The following is a 16,123-nucleotide window of genomic DNA, read 5'->3' on the forward strand; positions in this document are numbered from 1 at the left end:
TAAGCTCCCTTCAAGTACTGGAAGGGGTTATATGGTCTCCCCACAGCCTTCTTCAGTCTGAAAAACCCTCATTTCTTCTCAGCCTGTCTCCATGGCAAAAGTGCTCCAGCCCCCACAGAATCTTCTCTCTTTCTGAGGCAGTGCCAAAGGATAAAATATACTGATTCAACAAATGAGCATGTGAATTTTAAACTCTTACATCCCTCTGATGGTGTTGGAAATTACTTATTTTCACCTGATTCTTAGATGGGTTGTACTAGGCCCTTGTCCTACCCAAGGCCTTCTGAACAGAGCACTCCAACTGAGAGGAAAAAGTGCAATGAGAGGTGATGATACCACACCAGCAGGTCTGCCCACTGAAGGACAGACATTGCACTACTGCAGCATGCATCAAAACCTTGTCAGCAAATTGCTGCACCTCTGTGTGTTCCCAACAATACCTCTGTTTGCATTTTGATATCCGGGAAAGAAAACTGATGGCTCTCCTTTATTGACTGCTCCAGATCCATAAATTACCCTTCTCCCTCAATATAGAGGAGATTTTCAGTGAGGTGAGGGATACAGGCTGAAGAAACCAAGCCTCTAAAACAAGAGACAGATGTCTGATTCACCAATGATGAGCTGCAATTGGGCCATGTAGACTTTGAAGTAATTCATTGCATTTGTATCTCTTCTGTAGGGGGAGGACTTTCCTCAATGATTTGTATGACCTTGCTAAACCCAGCTAGGTGGTAATTGAGCAGCAACTACTTCTTCAAAAGAAACAGAATAAAAATATTGAAAATATTGACTCACCCCAAAGGCAGTGAGCAGCACTTTGGTCTTTGACCTTTAAGCATCCTAGGGTAGTCAATAACCTGGCTGTTAGATGTGGTGCCTGCCACTGATTTTGATTTGGGAGTAGTTTAACCTTGAACCAAGATCTAAGTAACCACGGCAACAGGAAGTTGGCCTCTCCATCCAAGGAGTGGGGATCCATAAATCAAGGTCCCTAATGCAAACACTGTGTGCAGGTAGAGATTTGAGAGGATAAGTGGTTTGTGGGGGATTACCTTTGAAAAAAATGAGTGATTGTCCCTCGATATGTTGAAACACAGCTTCACAGACTTTTTTCTTTTTTTATCAATAGAGGTCAACAGGTTACAGCTGCATGTTTTCATACGGCTCTTTATATATGCCCTTCAGTTTAATTAGAACCAGATGTTGAATTTATGAGGTTGTTAGCATTATTATGTACCATATGCACGTGCATATATGTGTGTGTGTATTGATACATGCACCCACATGTGCACATTTCTTGTGCACCAACTACACTCATGAATAAATATTGTTAAGGCACAAACCCAAGCACTGTGTAGTGGTGAGACCTCAGGTGTGCATACACAGAGCTCCAGAGGGTAATTGCCTAGTCAAATATCTCACTTATTCTATGGGACACTGCTTTATTCAATGTATAGAGCTCACCTAATGAACAGCTATTTGGGAGCTGGATTTTCCTCTTGCTATTCAGTGCATGACATCATGTCTCATTTATTCCACATTTCTAAACCTCGGTATGAATAGATGAATGTTTCATGAATGTTGATAATTTTATTTTCACAGGACTGCTCTTGAGATGAGGGGTATATTATTGTTCTCATTTGCACTAGAGAAGCCGAGCAGAGAGATATTGAAGTTTAATGGATACAATTTGAGATGCTTAATACTAGATTTGAGGCTCTGGAAAGATGTGTGGTCTAATAGGCAGAGACTGCTCTGTTTATCTCTACCAAGCTTTGACTTGTAACACTGTCTCACTTGTGACTGTTTCTGCCCTTTCTTGCCTCCCTTAAATCCAGTAGCTGATATCGGGTCACATTTTCATGTTTTCATCAGGATTCCTCTCCCAAATTGGCCCATTTGTATCCTGTCTTTCAGACTCCTCTCACTGTAGCCATTCTGTGCCTGAATGTGATAGGGATCTCTTCCATAGCTTCTGAGAGAACCCACAGATCTGCTGATATTTCTCATTTTATGTTTCCAGAAACCTAAGTTCATAGGGACTCCAAATAGCAAATATAAGGAATTTTTGGTTGGTGTGTGGAGAAGCTGAGCACAGTAAAGAGACAAAAAAGGGAAAAGGGTCTGGAGCAGCAGGAGCAGCTGAGAGAGCTGGGGGAGCTCAGCCTGGAGTAACAGAGGCTCAGGGGGGACCTTCTCACTCTCTAAACTCCCTGACAGGAGGTTGCAGCCAGGTGGGGACCAGACTCTACTCCCAGGGAGCAAGGGACAGAACAAGAGGAAAGCTGTGCCAGGGGAGGTTTAAATTGTATATTAACAAAACTTTCTTCACAGAAAGGGTTGTCCAGTTCTGACACAGGCTCTCAGGAGCAGTGCTGGAGCTCCCATCCCCTGGAGGGATTGAAAAGCCAGGTGGATGTGGGAACGTGGGTCAGTGGTGGCCTTGGCAGTGGTGGGGGAGCAGTGGGACTTGCTGATCTTAGGGAGCTTTCCCAGGCTGTGTCAGAGCACCTGTGGAAAGTCTTTGAGGAACCAGCAGGTGCTATCCAGGTGCAGCCAGGGGTGGCAGAGGGGGGTCAGTGCTGCAGAGGGTAAGAGCCCCCACCTGCTGACCTGACCTGCTGGGCCAGGAGGTTTGCTGCTGGCCTGGATCAGGAATGTTGTGGAGACATGAAAAACCAGATCAGGGTGGCAAATCAAACTCAGCAAAGATGTCAGGAGATTCTCATGATTGACCAAGAAACTCCTGAGTAACGTCAGGTACAAAAAGGAATCCAAAGAGATGTGGAAGCTGGTGACCCAGAGAATGAGATCTGCAATGTTCAGGCATGCAGGGATGGGCTTAGGAAGGCAAAGCCCACCTGGAGCTGAATCTAGGGCAGAAGATCAGCAAGAAATGTTTTGACAGTTACACAAAGCAGACAAAAATGGCCTATGGAAAATATGGGCCCCTTGCTGAATAAAACAGGGACCCCGGCTGAAAAAGATCAGCAGGAGACTGATTGTCCTCTTTGCCTTGATCTCTGCTGGTAGGACTGGCCTTTGAGAATCCCAGACCTGTAATGCTGCTGTGGAAAGAAAACCTGCTCTTGGAGGAAGATCTGATTAGGGAACAGTTAAATGAACTAGACATGCATAAATCCATGGGATTTGGCAGGATGTACCCAAAGGTGCTGAGGGATCTGGCTGGCATCTCTGTGAGATTACTCTAGGTTGGTTTTGAAAGGTTGTGGTGATCAAGATAGGCTTCTGAGGACTAGAAGAGAGGAAATATCAGTCCAATGAGGTCAAGAAGGAAAAGCAAGGAAGCAGCAAGGCTGTTCAGTCTCATCTCAATCTCTAGAATTTGATGGAGTAAATAATTGTGAAGAGCATTTCCAAATATATGAAGGAGGAAAAGGTGACCAGGAGTAGTTATCACAGATCTGTGAAGTGGAAATCATGCCTCACCAATCTGATGTTTTTCATCTTGACTTTAGCAAGAGTTCTGCCACTGAATTCTATCATCTTCTTACAGACAAAATGATGAAACACAGGCAGAATAAATGTACTCTGACTGTGATGGACTGAAAACTGGCTGGACTCAGAGGGCTGTGATGGGTAGCACAAAATCCACTTAGAGACCGGACAGTAGAGGTCCCCATGATATGGGGACTAAAAACTTCTGACATGTCAATTAATGAGCAGGGTGGCAGGGTAGAGAACACCCTCCACAAATCTGGAGAATTTCAGAACTCAGAAATGTGTTCTGAGCAGTGGCTGATATGCCAGAGGAATGTGGACACGTGGGAGAGAGTCCAGTCAGAGGCCACAGAGATTATGAAGAATCTGGGATATTATCTCTCTTATGAGGAAAGACTCAGAGGGATGGGATGTTCTGCCTGGAGAAGAGAAGGCTCAGGGGGATTTTTCCATTTATGCAAATATTTGATGGGAAAGATTAGAGAGGATGGAGCCAGATTATTCTCAATGCTGCCCAGTGACAGGACAAGAGTAAATGGGCACAAGCTGAAACATTAACACAAGTTGTTCCTGAACAGTGTAGATTTATTGAGGGGATGAACAGCTTGTAGAGAGAGGTTGTGGATTCTCCCTCTTTGGAGATATTCTCATTTGGCCAGATGTGGTCCAGGGCAGCCTTCTCTGGATGACCCTGCTTGAGCAGGGTGATGTGGGCAAGGTGGTCTCAAGAGAAGCTTTTCAACCTCAGCTGCTCTGAGGTTTTTTGAATCATTGTATAATGTAGTTGCCAAAATCTGATGCATTTTATCTGAGGCTCATGTGCAGGTTGAGATCTGAAAAAAGAAGTAATTTATGAAGGATTTTCTCTGATAAATGAATATCTGCCCTAATCACGTTGAAGCCCATCATCACAGAGACTGGGAGAGGTTCTCAAATTTCCATGCCAGGATTTTAAATTTCACATATTTACAAGCAAACAAAATGGTTAAAAATTATACAAGAGTTTGAGAAATACTGTTAGTGGAGGAATTTGCCAGCCATAAGCATATAACTTTTATTTTTCTGGAATATTTAACTTCTTTGGCATTATTTTACCATTCATTTATTCTGCATTGTAAACTGTAGGTAGAAAGACATATGACAAACAACTCTTTCTTTCTTTAACTCACTTCCCTTTGATGAACTGCAAGGCAAATTTAATTAGGAAGGGAATTCCTGAAAAATAAATGTAACGTGCTCCGGATGGGAACTGCATATTGAGGTTGTTCCTGATGCCTGCTCCTTACTCAGATGAAACACCCACTAAGTCAGGTGTTTATAGCAGAGAAGTATGTAACTATGTGTGGAGAATGAACTACACAGGAAATGATACATAGGCATTCCCAGTAAATAGAGTTATGAAGGATATCTGTCTTTATACATGTATCAGAGTGTATGTGGTTTTTTTAGAAGAAAAAGTACTAATACGCTAATGTACTAAAAGTACAATGTTTTGTAGGTTTACCATTTTTTATAGAGACCAGTGATGGTACATCTTTCAGCAAAATTATCAAAAATTCATAACAATTATGATCTTTGCTAGTATCAAGACTGTATTACAGAAACATACAAAAGGAAATATGGAAATATATCAATGTAGCAAGGACAGCAACTGACTTCTCTTTTTTTCAGATATATCCCCAGACATATTACAATACTAATACTCATCCAAATTTTGTTTCCCCAGGAATTGCAGGTCCCCACTTAAAAGCAGACCAGACTTCACTTCATGGTAAAATGGAAAGTTCTGCCTGTAATGTGATGACCAGAAGGAAACCAGCAGCTGTTGACAGTGTTGCAATGCCAAGTCCAGTGTTATCTCTCCTACCTTCATCATCAGCAACATCTGAAGCAGGTAATGCTGTTTTCACTCCAGCCCCTCTGTCTCTTCCCCATCTTCCTCCTCCTGGAGCCGAACAATGTGTTCACCCAAGCCTCTTCCTGATTGGAGAAGTAGCTGCAAATGTGAATGTCTAATGTGATAATCAGGCTGTAACATCTCCAATGCTTTCTTACCGTGATTGTAGATCTTGGCACATCAAATCTATTTTATTCACACACCACCACTTGTGCAATAATGATGATGCAAGTAGCACCAGCCTGTAGGGTCTAGCAGGACGCTCCAAACCAAGACTCCTGGGTTCCTTCCTCAGCCCCATCCTTCATTTCTTTTAAATGCTCCCATCCCTGTAGCATGAACAAACCGAATACACAGTGAATAGCTGAGGAGCAGATGAGATTTCTTACTGCATACTTCAGTGATTTTAGCATAATATTCTGTCTTGCAAATGCAAAATTGTCTGGGGCAATGAGCAGTGATTTAAAATACCAGAATAAATAAGTCAGAATAGCATGCTTTTCTATCAACTTATATTTTATGCTTCTATTTTGAATCAGATCAGAAAGGTGATATCTTTATACTGCTGGAAATTGAGCCAAGTCATTCAGGCATCATCATGCCTTTTCTTGGGCATGGATAGAGAGGTTAATCTTCCATTTTGTATTAATTTCCATTGAGTGGGGAATCCACAGTTCATTACCCTACATGCAGCCATTAAGAGTTTCACAGTCTTGTCAAACTTTTGATGCCACATTCACAAGAAACATATTTGTATCATTGACTTACAGAATTATTGCATATTTAATCATTCAGCTGAAAGTGCTTTTTCAATGCACTTATTTTTATTTCCCTCTCACTTCTTGAATAAATTGTTAAAGCAAGGGTTTCGTGCTGCAAATTAGCCTCTGTAAAGATAAATTTTTAAATTTAAAAAAATCAGGATTGTCTGTTTAGTCTTTAGTACTTTCCTATATATAAACAAAGGACAGATTTTTAAAGTGGCAGAGAAGGAAAGCACACAAATATTTTATGATCCGTTTCAAGATGAAAGTGTATGCTTGACTGCATAGTTCATTCTTTCCATTTTCAAAAGTCGAATTAAATTGTTGGTTTATCTGTAGCCCAGATGTTGAAATAATTTAGCTGAAGACCGAAAGAAACTGTGTTAATGAGAAAACAGGACAATGCTATGGGTTTCCTGTAATTAATAGGAAGCTCTTTGAAAATTCCTCCATTCAATGCAAGCCAAGAAATTGACCCCAGCTTTGAGCAGCCTCCTCTGTGCCATGTTCATGCAAGTGGCCTCAGGCACCTCTGAAGGGATGGAGAGTAACAAGCAGCAAGAAGGATTTTAGAGCTTCAAAATAACAGAGCCATCCAGAATAAACTTATGGGGCCAATGAAGAGCATCCAAAGGATCTGATCTACCTGGGTTCACCTCCTTGTTCACCATCACTGCTGGAGTGGGTCTTTCATCCTCTTCTAGCTCCCCTTGGAAATATATATTTCTGATAGGAGTGGCTCTCTTTTCTTCAGAAGCTGTTTCTGGCATCATTTCATTCCTGTATAAAAGCTTGTGCTACATCATGCGTTTCTAGTTTCCCTTCATTTTGGGCTGGATTTTGCCTTTGTGGAGGCAGACCAGAAAAAATTCCAAAAAACTATGACCAGCACAGACCAGCCTGGGTCCAGGGTTGGGCAGGGTCTGTCTGGATAAAATGGAAAAGATTAATGCATAGCTTTGGCTTTCAGCAGAGCAGTATGTCACATGGTAATATAGGAAAATATTTTATATCAAAGATTGCTCACCAAGAGCTTCCAGATGAGTTGATAACACCTAATGGCTCTCACTTCAATACTAGTTTACTTTGGCAGATCTCCCTGATATTTTATCATAGGCACACCTCATCAAAGCTTCCCCCTGCAGGCCCATCAGACTATTTCTGCATAGTCTTCCTACACCAAACATAGAATCAGATGTCCCTGACATTCACTAATCAAAAAAATGTTGGATTTCCTAATATCTCATTTTAAAAGCCTGACCTGAAAGCACAGATATTTACCCAGTACATGCATTCTGGCTACTGGCAGACTGTGTAACAGCTCAAATGATTTCTAGAGCCTGCAAGTTCAGAGGCTTGCTAGGAAGAAAGAAAAAGAATTATAAGTAGCTTCTAACAAGCTCCCTGAGAAAGCCATAAACACCCCAAAGCATTTGCAAAGGAAAAATTAGTGCAATAAGCCAGCACAGAACAGCACATAGGGGTTTTTTTCCTAAATGTGAAAATGTGTTTCAGCACAAAAACAAATAGACTTGTGAGTTTGCAAAGTTTTATAAGGGCAAAAAAAGTATCTAAACATGAAGGAATACACTGAAAGTGGTGTTCAGCCATCCATTTACATGCAGGAGCAGAAGCCTACCCACAATTGCCTCCATATCAGTTAATTTTGGGGAATTGGGCAGTTTGGCAGAAGGCCAACCTTTCCTCCATTGGGGCAGTGTCTATTCAGAATCAGGCTCCACTCAGGACTCTCAGCCTGAGTGACCTCTCCAGTGCCTAAGAGGGTTTCAGGATGGACAGGAGCTCTGTGTTCTTACCCAGCATCAGGACATCAAAACAATGTGCAAGGTCATCTTGAACTGCACAGAGTTCCCATTTTAGGGTTTAGAAGCTGAGGTCATCCTCTGTACAGACCAGGTCTCCATTGACTACGTTCAGGTGGTAACACCAATCTGCAGAAACAGCTGGCTACAGATAAATCTCAGTAAAGACATAACATCTTTTCAGGGACTTGGCTAATGCTTTATTTCAACTTTTTTTCCCCAGTTCCTTGGCTTACTTTCTTTCCAATGAAAATTGAGAGTAAAGCCAAATCTCCTGGTATCATCGTGATACCTTGCAAGATTTCCTGTATTTCTGATAAATTTTCCGTTGTCAATCACCAACTGAAAAAAATTTCAGCTTTACTTTCAGAAAAAAAAAAGCACCGCAAATATTCGAATTTAAAAAAAAATATATAGGATTTGAAAATGTGCCCTGACAATAGAAATAAAAGACAAAAGGTGGACAGTGAACTTGAGGAGTGTGCCAAATGTTTGGTTTTTTAGATCTTCTGACCTGAAGCTACTCTCAGGATATGGGTGGGACTCAAAGGATTTGAATGCTTAAGGCTGAAGTTATTGGGGCTACTTATGTCAATCACCAGTGAGAACAGATGAGAGTAATCATTTTCTGTGACAGGGACTTAACCTTTTTTGATCAAATTTCTGGGAAATAGCTCGCTGCCACTTGCCTTCAGGGATCTTGAATCCACAGTTTTTTAGGGGTGACCTACTTGGGAGGAATTTTGTGCAACTAATTAGCTTCTCCTGAGCAACTTGGATATTTCATTTCCTTTCTCTTTTCCTTTGGTACCAAAATGACTGCATTCCTCTTTTCTTTTGTCCTTTGTGAACCACAAACTGCAAATGGGTTTTATTTTTCTTTTTGGTGTGGGGAGTGGGTTACATATGGAAAATGTATTTTGTTTTGTAATTAATGAAAACCAGACTTTGGGAAGTTGGCCATCCCAGGTCTTTATTTATAAGAGAGCATATGTCTGTGTTTTGTTTATGACTCACTCCTACTTCTTACATTGTAACTTGGGTTTGTTTATGCAAGCTCTTCGCTGAATCCAAGCAACATGGTGGTATAAGAGCCAATAATTTATGTTCTTCAAGAGGGGAGGCCAGTGAATGAGGTTTATATGCTGAATCTGTCACAGCCCATAGAGAGCAAGAGGAGATTCTACAACTTGACAGTTCCTGGTTATCTGCAGAAAATGCTACAATAGCAACTTATTTAAACTACTGCTGGAAGATTAGCCTGTTAGCCATGAAGGCAGAGATAACCCCCAAATGAACCTTTCTCAAAATCTTGCCTGCTTGGGAAACTTCAAGGATTTCAAACCCAAATGACTGCTTGACAGTCAGGTGTAAATTAAGTTTGCAAGTGGATGTGGGCTGAGGTTAATTTAGTAGGATGTTTTATTCTTTACCAAAAAGGAAATTCTGAGTCCCATCATTTCTTTCCCAGCAGCACAGAACGAATATGTCAGGAGTGAAAGGGAGCACCAGTTATTGCAATAGCAGAATTAATACATTCTGCTTCCCTCACAAAGGGGTAGTTACTTCTAATCTGTGTGCAAATCCTGAACTCTGAACAGATGCCATGTTCAGGAAAGGACAATGAGACAATTTAGGCAAAACAAGCAAGCTCTCGTGTCCTAAGCAAAGGACAAGGAGCCAAGAAATTCTGGGTACTCTTCCCAGCTCTGACAATGACTCACAACGTGACCTTGGCAAGAAACTTAACTACTTTGGACTTCGTTCAGATCTAAAGTAAGTGATCTGAACCAGGAGTAAGCTTACTTTGGGGGCCATTAAAGTCAATTATATGACTGAGTAGTTTCAGCTAGTATCTGAAGAGATGATAGTACAGAAACCCAGGCAGGGGTAATGAATTTGCCACAGCTGAAGTGACCCACACATCTTGTCTCTGCCCACTAGTTTCAGCGACAAACACTTTTCATACTAACTGGCATTCATGACAAGAATTAAAGGCTGAATTGAAGGCATCAGGATTATATCTTTGGGGTACAGAAGGTTTAATAGTTAAGTTGGACCAATATGACAGCTATGCTAAGCTTCCTTCTCTCCTATTAAAGGTTGAAAAATGAGAATGAAGCAAACTCATGCTAAAACGTTGCTGTAGCAAAAGCTTTGTTGCTTTAGAAGAGGGAACAGGCGCAGAGAAATCTCTGAAGACTATTTATATGAAAATTGTATTTTCACCTACTCTTCATGATGCTAGTAGGGATAAAAGAAGAGTTTCCAATCACTGTTGTTTGACCCACCCCTGTTTCTCTCCTTGTCTCCCAACAGCCAGCTCACCGTTGAAGAAAAGGTTCAAGCGCCGTGAAATCGAAGCAATCCAGTGCGAGGTGCGCAAGATGTGCAACTACACCAAGATCCTGTCCACAAAGAAGAACCTGGACCATGTGAACAAGATCCTGAAAGCCAAGCGGCTGCAGAGACAATCAAAGACAGGCAATAACTTCGTGAAGAAGAGGAGGGGGCGTCCTCGGAAGCAACCCCTTTCCTTTGACGAAGACTCCAGAGACCAAATGCCCGTTCTGGAAAAATGTGTTGACCTTCCGAGCAAAAGAGGTCAGAGACCAACACTCAACCCATTAATATTGGAGCAAGCAGCCACTCAAGATACAATCATGGCCAAAGTCCCCGCAGGAGGAAGAGGAGGACGTGAAAGTGAAGCGGCACCGGAAAGGCAGAGGGAGCGAAAGCGAAGGCCTTCCCTAAGGCCAGTGCACCTCGTCAGATGCTGGGTGCCCACAGTGGAGCACGCCAGGACTGGGGGACAGGAGGTGCACAGTCGGCCTCACCCCTTTGGCAGCACCAGACTGACCTGTCCCTTCAGCAGCTAGAACTCATTGCAGAGAGCTGTGCCAGCTGGGGCGCGCATCTTTCCTCTTCATCGCTTTGACCCAAGCCCCCCCCCAAAGGAAAGAGGGGGGAAAGGCGGGGGAAAAGTGGGGGATACAGGGGAGGAGGATGTGTGTCAAAGTTGGAAAAAGCATGAACTCTGCCGAGTTTCCAAAACTAATCTGAATCTCAGCATTGCTGTTCTCATACCGTACCCAGAGGCTGGAAGTCATCCTCGCAGATAGCTGAACGTTGTCACTAAGGTGCATGCTCGACTCTGATTCTGTTTGGTGGGCCAGGTGAAACTAAGAGTAACTTTACCATAGTATAAATCATTGTAAAAAAGGAAAAAAAAAAGAAAAAAAAAAAAGAAACAAAGAAACAAAGAAAGAAACAAAGAAAGAAACAAAGAAAGAAACAAAGAAGAAAAAACCCAACAAAAAATAATGTAATTTTCTCAACTGTGATATTGGTTATAACCGATTTGATTTTTTTTTTTCCAGTTTTATATACCTACCAGGCTTTGGGACAGCATAAGCCAAAATGCCTGGCTCCTGCTAGAACTATATATTTCTTTCTCATTTACTTGCCTAGTTACAACTAGCTGCAATATAGGCAATAGAAAATTAGAGCCTTACACGCGTGCACACTCATTCCGAGTGCTATCCCAAGAAACGATGGAATATCACAGCATTTACAATAAGGTATACACGGATATTCGGTTACAATAGCACGTTTATATGAAGCAACTTGGCAATGGCATGTGAAAAAGGGGTCATCCATCAGCCAAGTTGTTTTGATGCTCGGTACATATAAGTAGAGAACAGCAAGACACTTCTGGGGAATAGTTATAGTAAACATGGAAAAAAATCACCAAAAAAATAATATAAAAAAGATAAAAGAAAAAAAATAGGACAGAAAAAAAAATAGAATTAAAACCAGAACCCAAATCTACCAAGTTTTTGCCATCTTCAATTCCCAGTGAAATTAATGGGAAAACCAGAATATTAATAATTTGCTTTGGGTAGCAATGCCTTGATATTATCTTTTAAAGAAAATAGATAAAGTAGATTGTTTTAAAAAACTATAGAACAAACCCTATGGATAATAGATCCTTTCTTGGCAATTATTTCTGAAAAAAAAAATGAAAAGGAATAAGTGTTCTTATCTGAAAATAGAAATAAAAATGTTCAAAGGGTATCACCACTGCAATTGTATTAGTGCCACTTTGGACATGTTCTCCAAGTTGTGGTTGCCTTAATAAACTAAAAAATAATTTTTTTTTTGTACATAATGTAATTATAAAGCTCTCAGTCTGCATGGATGCAAACTGTGTGTGACAAATCGTCTCTTTAAATGGTCAGTTCAAATTGTACATTTCTCATTCGAGTTGTCCGTTAGCCATTGATTAAACTTGGGTAAAATACCCAAGCTCCATATCCACAGCCCAATTAAAATGTTTCGCTAAAACAAAGACTGAACAAAAAGCTGTTCCATTGCAGTGTCAATGCTTTTAAAAAAGAAAGTAAATTGTTGAAATTTGAAATAGGTACTTTCAACTTTATTTCCTTTCTTTTTAAATCCTGCACTCAACACCTAGCATGGCAAGATGGATATTAAAATGGGAACAGGGAGGGAAGATTCCACCAAGGGAGGAGGGATTGGAATTACTTAATGGTTGACAAGCCAAATTCTATTCCCTTTTTCGAGAAATCTTGAATTGGTTTATTGCCAAGGAAGCTTCATATAGCACGACACTAAAAAGAAAAAAATAAAAAAGAAGAAGAACCACAAGAAAACCCCACCAAAAAAACAAAACAACAAACTTAAGAAAAAGTCCCCACAAAAAATATTGTGTTTCTATTCTGTTATTTATTTACAAAAATCATATCAAGACTATGGTGTTAGAGGAACACTGTAAACATACAACTCGTTGTTTTTTAGAGACTGATTTTTCTTCTGTGATAGCACCTTAGCTTATTAAAACTGAACGCATATGGGGATAGGATTGCGTCGGGGAGCTGGAAGAGGGGATGTATTATTTTTTATTTTTTTAAGACTGGAACAAATTTTGAGGTCCTAACTCCTTAAAGCTGATAAGAGGGATCGCAGAATTTTGTTTCCAATTTGTTTTGCATCATTCATCATACCTATTTTTGCTTTTTGTTTTCCAATTAATGCAGCTTAGAAATAAATTGGCTGGTTGCTCGTTCTGTTAAAAACAATTTTGCTTTTCAGCTCTCTTGAATTAGCACAGTGTTATTGACTGAAGTTGTAGACCTGCAGAAAAAAAACCCTAAACCTCATTGAACTCCTCTCTTCTTCCTTAAAAAACATTGGATTGAGGTTTAGTTAATTTATAAATCTTTTATTCCCAATCTCCTTTGGGCTTGAAAGTAGGTGACAGTCACTTAAAATGACAGAAAAAAAATCGTAAGTTTGGTATTCCAAGTAGCTGAAATTAAGCCAAACAACTTATCCTTAGTTTTATCTCCAGTGATGTCCTTCCTAGCATTGAAGGACATTTCAGTGTGTAGTGAGTGAAAAGAAGGTCTGGATGGCAACAAATTCTGCCATCCAATGCCCATCGTGGCTTCAAGAGGGTCAGAGTGCCGTAAAGGGCTGGATTTGGGCTGGACCTTTCTGGACACATTGAGATAAAACTTCCCCAGGGAAGGATAATTGAGTGGCTGCTGCCTCTCCATGCTCCTGAGATTTGGGAAAAGAATGCTCTTATCCTTCCAAAAAGTGCTATCCAAAAGGCTGCTAGAGGCACAGTGTTTAAGGAGAGCATCCACATGGAGGGAACAACCCCACAGACCCTTCGTTGAGCAAAACCATGAAGAGGTCCTATTTGTCCTAGAGAAACTAAGCTCAGGACTTGGTAGCTAAAAGCTCTCAGCATGGGATGGGCTCTATCCAGAAGATCAAGGTTTCTGTTTTCATGGCAAGAAGGTGCTGGTGGAGCGTGGTGCTGTGGTTCAGCTTTGGCTGTTTGTCCACACAACACCCTCATGCAGCTGGTCCTGGGCTGACAGGGAGAGTAGCTTGTTAGTGTCATAAACAGCAGACTGAAAATACTGTTAGATGCCACTCAGAATTTGTGTTCTGCATGTTGCATAGTCTATAAAGATGATAAGCAAGTTGCTGACAGAATAATATTTTAAGGCGATGTACTACATGCAGATCATAAAGGATTTAGTTTTAGGGCTTAAGGCTAAAATCCCACTCCTGCCGTTTATTACCCAACAATATTCCAGTAATGAGCTTTTTGATTTTTTTTTCCCTTACCACAAGGAAGATTTACTGAGGAACTCTCTAGATTCTCTCCACACATTTCCAAATACTGTATAATACTGGGGTGAAAGCCCTTTTGCTTACTAAGACCAAAAAAACCTTTCAAACACCTCCACTGTGTCACAGATTAGCACATATCTGAGCATGCTTCAATAAAAACACAAAACAGTATCACGTGGCTGTGAGCCATATGAAATAAGGCCACGGGTTTGCATCCCCTCTGTGGGTCTTTTATTCCTCAATCCAGTGTAAAACCAGAAATGGGGATAAATATTCAGGGAGAGAGGAAAAAAAAAAAAAAATAAAAATAAAAAAAAAAAACATTTCCACTTGTGTCTCCAAGACCTTCATGCTGCCAGTTTCTTGAGCCCTTCAATATTAAATTTTCTGTGAAGCACCTCGCATGTTTTTGGATAACTGCAAAAAAAATGGAAAAAATAAATTTAAAAGAGGTGAAAATAGTCATCAGCTACCCAGGTATCCTACAGCATGGCCCATTTGGCAGAAATGTTGTGGTACATAGAATATTCTAATTGTGACTATTTGGGTAGCATCTGGTGCAACGGGGTGCCAGTTCATCACGAGGACTTCTGAGCACTACAGTAATGCACCAAATAAACAGAAATCACTGTTTCAAACACAAGGATTTCCCTAACTCTTGTTTTCACAGGCCCTGATTCAGGACTACACATAAGAACATCTAATGAGCGTCCTGAAGAGTTTGAAGAACAACTAAAATAATAAAGGGAAAAGGGAAACAAAAAAAAAAAAAATTTAAAAATGGAAAAAAGAATCCAAGAAACAAAACCAGTATGGTTTTCTGAATTGAAAACTGGCCCTTGTAATGCCTCTTCTTTCCATATCATCCAAAAACTGGGGTGCAGCAGTTCTGAGATAATTAGAAGCACATTTCAACAAAGAACACATATTGGAGATCTCCTTAAGATGCCTGCCTAGTTTGCATAAAACACTACATAGAAAAAAAAGAAAAAGAAAAAAATATAAAAACATGAAAAGAGCTGCCAATTGGACAACATGGGGAAGCAGTTCAATCCCATGTTGGTTTGTTTTACTTTTCTTTTTCTTTATTTTTTAAGCTATTTCTTAAATAATAAATGCACATGAAGTGTTAAATATGTATATACTGTATTTCAAAAAATTAAAAAATCAAACAAATGGGGCACAAGATTGTTCTATAAGTCGTGCTGGCTAATTTTTAGTTTGTATTCATAAGTGGTTTTTAAAAGCCTTTTTTAAAGTGTAATTTGCATGTTCTACTTTGATTGTATGTAAACATATTTTAGAGCAAAAAAATGTATTTGTATTTTATTGAATATAGAGGCAAGAAAAAAACTTGTACATTGTTTGAAATGTTCTTTTTGTAACAGTTTTTATTCATGAAGCATTTTTGTACATTTAAAAATGGATATGGACTTGATGTTCTTTGAGGCTTAGATACATCTGGCATGCTTTAATGTCATGCTCCTTCATGATCTTAGATGTTGGTTTTTAAACATTTTTTTCTAAAACAAAGCTCAGTCTTTTCGCTACCAAATCAGGTTAGCACAGTATAGAGCACTTAACTAAAAAAAAAAAAGAAAAAAAAAAGTTAATCCTATTCATATGTTATTCATTGTGTGAAATTAAAGGAATTCAATTCAGTCTAACATGAGTTGTGAATTCTTTTGTCTTATTTTCCATCTGTTTCCCATCACTAGGGAGTTTAATAGCTTTTGGGATACTAATACCATGCATTCACAAGCCCTCTTTATGGTAATGGATAAAAACATGCTTTGGTTCTGTTCTTTTTAATTTTCTTTCTTTCCTTCTTTCTTTCTTTCTTTCTTTCTTTCTTTCTTTCTTTCTTTCTTTCTTTCTTTCTTTCTTTCTTTCTTTCTTTCTTTCTTTCTTTCTTTCTTTCTTTCTTTCTTTCTTTCTTTCTTTCTTTCTTTCTTTCTTTCTTTCTTTCTTTCTTTCTTTCTTTCTTTCTTTCTTTCTTTCTT

At 39.9% G+C, this 16,123-nt stretch overlaps 1 protein-coding gene across 1 annotated transcript in view; it reads left to right on the plus strand.

Annotated features, from left to right (window-relative positions):
- SETBP1 (SET binding protein 1) overlaps nucleotides 1-15,787 on the plus strand; it is a 251,868-nt gene extending 236,081 nt beyond the window's left edge. Inside the window, 3 exon segments of the mRNA XM_005431644.2 lie at nucleotides 5,189-5,356; nucleotides 10,266-10,614; nucleotides 10,616-15,787. Coding sequence (XP_005431701.2) covers nucleotides 5,189-5,356; nucleotides 10,266-10,614; nucleotides 10,616-10,700 — 602 coding nt within the window. The 3' untranslated portion in view covers nucleotides 10,701-15,787.
- The last annotated feature ends 336 nt before the right edge of the window (nucleotides 15,788-16,123 follow it).

This window comes from Geospiza fortis, unplaced genomic scaffold, assembly GCF_000277835.1.
Source record: "Geospiza fortis unplaced genomic scaffold, GeoFor_1.0 scaffold488, whole genome shotgun sequence".
NCBI classification, from domain to species: domain Eukaryota; kingdom Metazoa; phylum Chordata; class Aves; order Passeriformes; family Thraupidae; genus Geospiza; species Geospiza fortis.